General features: G+C 34.7%; 1 protein-coding gene across 2 annotated transcripts in view; it reads left to right on the top strand.

Moving 5' to 3' along the window:
• The first annotated feature begins 1,147 nt into the window (after nt 1–1,147).
• Nucleotides 1,148–6,717, top strand: part of ERBB4 (erb-b2 receptor tyrosine kinase 4) — a 579,983-nt gene continuing 574,413 nt past the window's right edge. For both annotated transcript variants that reach the window (XM_081937069.1, XM_081937068.1), the window contains exon 1: nt 1,148–1,294. In XM_081937069.1, the coding sequence (XP_081793195.1) occupies nt 1,238–1,294 (57 nt within the window). In that variant the 5' untranslated portion in view covers nt 1,148–1,237. The remainder of the gene's footprint in view (nt 1,295–6,717) is intronic.

Here is a 6,717-nt window from a genome sequence, read left to right as displayed (position 1 = left end):
TCGCAGCCCTTACATCTGCTTAGCTTCCATTGCTGACACATACCTTCATTCACAGTTTTCCCATTTTTCTTGCTCTCGTACCTGACTATAGCAGAGTGTTCTGAGTCCATCCTGAACAAAATATACACCCTTTGGTCTGGAAACTAACAGCCCCCTTTCTTTTTATATGTTCTGTGCATAGGATAATATGTGTACAGTAAACTACATACAAAATAAAAGAGATACAGTTAACTATTTTTCTGAAAAGAAATGTACAGTACAATATTTGGATGGCCTTACTCGAACAATGAGAGAACTATAATTTTGATAAATAACTCTTCTGCATAGCTGCAAATAATCTCTATATTTTAAGATATCCAGGCATTATTATGGAAGTGATTTTTTTAAAAAAAATCTGTAGTCTTGCATGATTGCAAATCTCCTCATATTTGGTTTATCACATTTCTGAGTTAAAGTGAGAATACATGTGTTTGAGACTTTGCAGTAATGTAAAAAACATTTTAAATGCCTTCTTTGTATACTTGTTTGCTTTTAGCATTCAAAAGTGATACTTGCAATCTAATAAGGATAGACTTCTTATTGAATAGGGTGGGGAGAGTAAATACTGTAGCTGATTTTGTAAATAGCCAAATTCCACACTCTTTGGGCTTTTTTTGGGGGGGGGAGCAAATGACTGTTATTTCATCTCACCTCTCCCCCATACCATTTTCCCTATCTTTACTTATTCTTAATAGTTTATGTTAGTATAAAATATTTAAACAAACTGCTTTAACTGCTTCCAAACCCATTGCAGGATATGCACATTTCTGAATTTTTATTGTGGTTATTAGCATGGATGCTTTTCTCATTTTTGTTCAGAATTCCATTTCATCTATTCTGAGGTCTTCACTTTTGTAATCCTGGTGGAGTTTCAAATAATTTTCTTAATGTTGCATATAGCAGTGAATAGTAAAAAATTAGGAGAGTGAGGAAATTACTGTAGACATGAAATAATTTATATATACCTACATTAATTAACTGGAATATCTTTTATATGAGTACCAACAATCATTTAACTTTATATAAATTACAATACATGAATTTTGGGGCACACATTTATATTAGTTCTTACTCATTATTCCCATTCTCCCATTTTTTTACAGTTTGTGCTGGCACTGAGAACAAATTGAGCTCTCTGTCTGACCTCGAGCAACAGTATCGTACTTTGCGAAAATATTATGAGAACTGTGAAGTAGTAATGGGTAATCTAGAAATCACCAGCATTGAACATAACCGAGATCTCTCCTTTTTACGGGTAAGTGATGTCTCACTTCCTTTGAAACACATGTAAGTAGACATTTGCTATTGCATTGATGGTCTGAGTCAGTGTGGAGATTATGACTTTAGAGAGATTTATGAATGCTGTGATAAAATGCTCTTACTAGTGTTGCTCTTGTTCCTTTTCTTGTGTCCTATCATGGTCTTTGCTTAGATTGATCTTACATTTTCTACTTTTAATGCAAACTGCTCAACTGCTTTAGAGTGGGCTGGGCACTCAATATTGTAAAGAAATGCATACATATGCCTTGTGGAATTATGGGTAATTTCATCACCAACCACGTGTCTCTGGTTAGGAAACAGAATAAATATACTTTCTCTATGAAGTGAAGCTCCAGGCTGTTTCCCTGTGTTTCCTTAGCTTACTTCAGAGGCTAGATGAAAAAGAATACCATTGCATGGTTTTAAAAAAAGAAGCTATCTTACATATAGAAATTATTGTTTGCTTCCTCAATATGTTATATTCTGTTGCTGGTGGTCAAGGTATGCATAAAGAAATGAGAAAATGCCACATGAAAGTGAAGATAAGGCTTATGATTTTGTTTTCTATACAAAATTAGGGCACCTTAAAGTTTAAAAATATGTACCATTTTAAAATATTTTATTATATAGTGAATTTGGTAAATGATCATGATAGTTATGCACGCCACTGGTGCTTTATCAATTCAAAACTACTTTAGCTAAACTCCAGAAATTGTCTATTTTGACATAGTGAATGGATCTGGAGTATGGTTTGGAGAAGAAAAAAGAGCTTTGTTCTCCTACAATCTTGGTAAGGGGAAATAATTGCATTTGTTTCAGCAGAACAAGGTGAAACTTTTAGGAAGGCCATTTACAAGGAAGGAAATGTACAGCATTGTATAGGAATTAATGCAAGAACTAGTGATGTTATTCAAACATTTGGTATAGTTCTGTTATTTTGGATCATAATATGATGAACACACATTTCTTTATGGAATCGTTTTGTCAAATTTCAGTTACGTTGAAGAGATGGGAATGTGCTTTGAGAAAAGTGTTGATAAAAATTACGATGCCTTTTAAAAAAGATGTGATGAAAGTTATTGTTGGGAATTGTGATGGAAGCTAAAGACTAAATGAACTGAATGGTTTTCCATTGGAATAGTATTCCATTAAGTTAAACTATCTAGTTTAAACTTTTAATCTTTAGCTGAATTGTGGTCAAGAAGGATGTATAGTCTAGTAATATGCATGCCCAGAAATTTGCATGTGCGGTCTAAGCAGATAAGCAAAGACAAAATCAGTTAGCTATTAATGATATACAGTAAAGTTCTTATTCTAACATACACTTTTGTTGTGTACTATAATGCCTTACTATAAAAGCTTGGCATTTTGCCTCAGAGAAGTATAATATAACGAGTTCTTGTGTGATTGACTGGACTCCACAGATTCATAATAAAGATTTTGGGTAACTTTTAAAACCATTTCTTGACTGAATAGAGGACTATCCCAAACCTCATCCCTTAGGTAGTTAAGCAGGCTGCTGAGGTTGCTTCATGTTCTTTCCCAAGAATTGTGGTGACTGGGACAATACTCTAGTTCCTGCCAAGGAGCACAACCTCAAAGACCCTACCAGTATGAAGCTGAAATCACCTATTTGAGTCTGTTGGTTGGGAAAGTGGTCCCAGTGTAGCAGTTAAAGTAATTGGAACATTAGTCCATAAGATCCCAGTGTAGATAATATGTCTGTAAAACTGTATGTAAGTGTTATCCTCTGAGAGAGAATGTGAATATTTTGCCTTCGTGTTTTCCTGTCATAAAATGGGGTTGAGTTTGGATTGTTTTTCAACCCTTTTTGTTAACCTAGGCACAAGCTGTTGACACATTGAGACAGGAAAGCAAGGGACGAATACCAGAGTGTCATATCTATAGGGATTGTATGAAGAGCTTTTTATGTGGAAACATGGGTACAAAATGGATGGCTGAAGTTCAGGAAAAATGTGTGGAAGTGCTGGTAAGCCACCCAGAGACACTCTGTTAGAACAGTTTTTACAGGCCTGGAAGCTGGGATGAGTGCCAATTCAGCTTTGGATTAGTAAAAAGTGTATGTATATTCTTTGCCATCAAGTTGCAAATAATGAACACTTTCAGGTATAGTATAATCTTTATTGTCATTGTACTTAAATACAACGAAATTGGTTGGTATGGGTAATGTATCAAATCTGTTGAATGAGAAAGCAATTATGGCTCTATTGAGGATTCAAAATGTTCCTTATGTGGATGGGCAAGAATATCTCCAGACCCATTAAGTCCAAGTCCGCACCCCTTCACTGCAGGGAATATTAACAATCTACCCCTTTTTTCTGCCAAGCTGGAGTCACTAGAAAAGTCTGGACCATGATTAGAATTCACAAACCAATCTAGGCAAACATAGGTTAACACCAGAAAGCCTTGCTAATCACCAACAAAAGAGCTAAAGGATCTGATGCTACTGTCAAGGTAGTGGAAGAACACGAGACTACCATGCCCAAAGAAGTCTGCCTGTGAAATTATGATGCCCAAGAAGATTATATATGCTATGGACAAAGTACAGAAAGTATCATGTCTGCATGCAAAGCAGATCAAAACCAAACCAATCAACTGGTCTCATTTCCATGCAATTTGATGAAAATCTAGATAAGTTTTATATTAGATTCCCCGAGGAAGCAAAACAGTTCTTCAATTGGATCCAGAAAATAAAATTTAAAAAATGTGTGTGAGAGAGAGAAATCTGAGAGTTATAGCAGCAGCTGCCTTTGTTAATCAATAATACGGACATCTGTAATTATTTTCACCAATATTGTCCAAGATGGAACAGAAAAAACATGCCTCAATTGAGAGTGATTGCAACATAAGCCCTTGAAAGGAAAAGAATGTTGAAGTTACTCAAGAATATTTCCTCAACCCTAACTTGATCAATGCAAAAAACACCTAGGATAAGAAATAGGATTAGGGTCAGGGTCAAGTGGCTCTGTGAATCAATTCTACAATAATGATTTTATGTTTTTCTACTGAGATTCTGCTATATATTACAATAGGTGATCATGATTCAAATAACAATTCAGAGTTATCCTAGCAATCATAGAATGTAAAATTTTCTGGTTTCCCCCCTCCTGAGTCATTAAGTCACACTGTAGAGGTTTTTGGTTTTTTGTAGAAGAGTGGAACTCCAGAGGAATGCAGTGGATCCAGAATTTTTTTTCCATGGTCCAGAGATACGCTACCTCAGCCACATGACAATGTGGTTCAGATTGCATCACTTTCTTTATAATTTGGGATTTGGCCAGATTTGATTTATACACATAATACACATGCACATGCACATACAAATGAGTACTTGAAATGTTCAATCATTCTGTCTCAAACAGCATAACACAAAGGGTAAGACAAGATGGTGCCAGTGGTAAAAGAATGGGGGTTGATCCACTACTTATACCTCTTACTTGTCAAACTCATAAAGAGCCTCCAGAAAAATGAATTGATGACTAACTTGTACATCTATGTTTGTATATATAGAATGGCTCCCAGACATCTTTCCACTCAGTATCAGGCTTTGAGAGAATTTATTTTAAAAAATAGTGTCCTCAGTTGATCTATGTAGTTTTAGTAGTTTGAAACAATAACATATAAATTGGTAAGTGTATTTTGAGGTTGATAAATGTAAAGAAACAAGAGCAGCAGGTGGCAAATCTACAGATTCTCACTATCTTCTTTTTGTTGTTCTTTAGTGGTTCCTAAAAAAATCATGTTTTTGTTTATTTTTACCTGAGATTGCCCCCTCACAGATGTCTCAGCAAGAATAGCATCTCCAGTTAATGTTTTAAATTATAGCTATTAGCATATAAAGAAAACAACAAAACAAAATACATTCTTGAAAGGAGGAGAAAAATAGATACAAGTAGCATGTTTATGGTAATCTTTTGACATTCATTAGTTTAAGGATGCTTCTTATTTCACTGTTTGAAAAAAATGCTTCAGTGACCCAATTAAAAAAATACCAACCAATTGTTCTACTTCAAACTTGGAAAATTAATTTTATTCTTTCTTATTCACCTGATATGAAATGGGTTCCAGTAACAACTATATAAAGTCATAACTGTGTGCAATGCATTAGAGCAGTGCTTCTTAAATGCTTTGCTCTCAGAACCCCTTCCCATTTTTAATAGTTCTGTAGGGCACCAAAAGATCTTTTGTTTCTATGAGTTATTTTTATTGATTTTTACCATATTAAAAATTAAAACAGACACAATTGTAGAACATTTATTGAAACGTGTAAAAATAACAGTAATGGTAACTCATTTTTTATTAATGTAATATTGATTATTAAAATGTCTATATTTTTAACAAACGTAACAATGAGAAGAGTGTCACTGCTTTAAATTTTTATAAATACAAGTAATTTTCATTTTAAGGACCCCCAAGTGCATCTTGGAGGACCCCCAAATGTCCTTGGACCATACTTTATGAGTCTCTGCTTTATAGAGTGCAGCACTGGACAGACATTTGCTCTGAGCAACTGAATGTTAAGCAATTCAAAGTCATTTCTTTGTAGTGATTTGTATTATAGAAATGATGTGATTTGCTACACAGAATGAATAGACAAACTAATTCACTTCACCAGAGCAATTTGATTGACCTCAAGACTCTTAGGTAATGTATGAGAGAAGTTTTTCCCCAGCCTTCTCACAGAATATCTAAAACAGCAAGGGGAAGGGTCTAAAACAGCAAGGGAAAGCAACTTGGTTGTTTTACTTTCTCTCTTAGAAGCAAATGGGCCTCTTCACAAAATACTGTACTTCACAAGGTGCTTAGCTTGTTATTTTTTCAAAAGAAAGTGTCCCTTCAAAGTTTTGCAAAGCCTTGTTATACATAAAAAGGCAATAAAATAGAAGGAAGAATACAGAAGAGGGAATGTTTTCCATTCATTTCAACAATTCAGTAGAGGATGAAGGCTTTATCAAAGGCTTTGTAAAAAAAAAACCAACATCCAGGTTTTGAATGGAGGAACAGAGTTTCATCTAGGTATACTAGATGGAGTTGTAGGGATGAATGGTCAACTTGTATTGGCTACCAACATGTTGCCAAATCTTTCATATTCTAATTTGCTTTCCAAATTTTCCACATGGCAAGAATTTCTGTAAGAGAGGCCCTTACTTCATTTGAGTTCTTTGGAAAAAAATTCCTGGAATTTTGTGACATTTTAAAATATTTTGATTTGTTGACAATTGCAGGCTAAGCATTATAGATACACAGTGTAAAGGACTAGGATTAACAGTGTAATCCAATGCCTCACATCCGATTTCTAAAAAGATGGAGATCACTCATAGTGCTCCTAAAGTCTTCTATAACCATAGATGTATTTCTAGTTGCATTGAGGGTGGTTAAGAGTAAGTCAGCTCCTCC

The sequence above is a fragment of the Natrix helvetica genome (assembly GCF_964273705.1).
Source record: "Natrix helvetica genome assembly, chromosome: 1".
Lineage (NCBI taxonomy): Eukaryota > Metazoa > Chordata > Lepidosauria > Squamata > Natricidae > Natrix > Natrix helvetica.
Note: the sequence above shows the minus strand (reverse complement) of the source record. Positions and strands in the feature narration are given on the sequence as shown.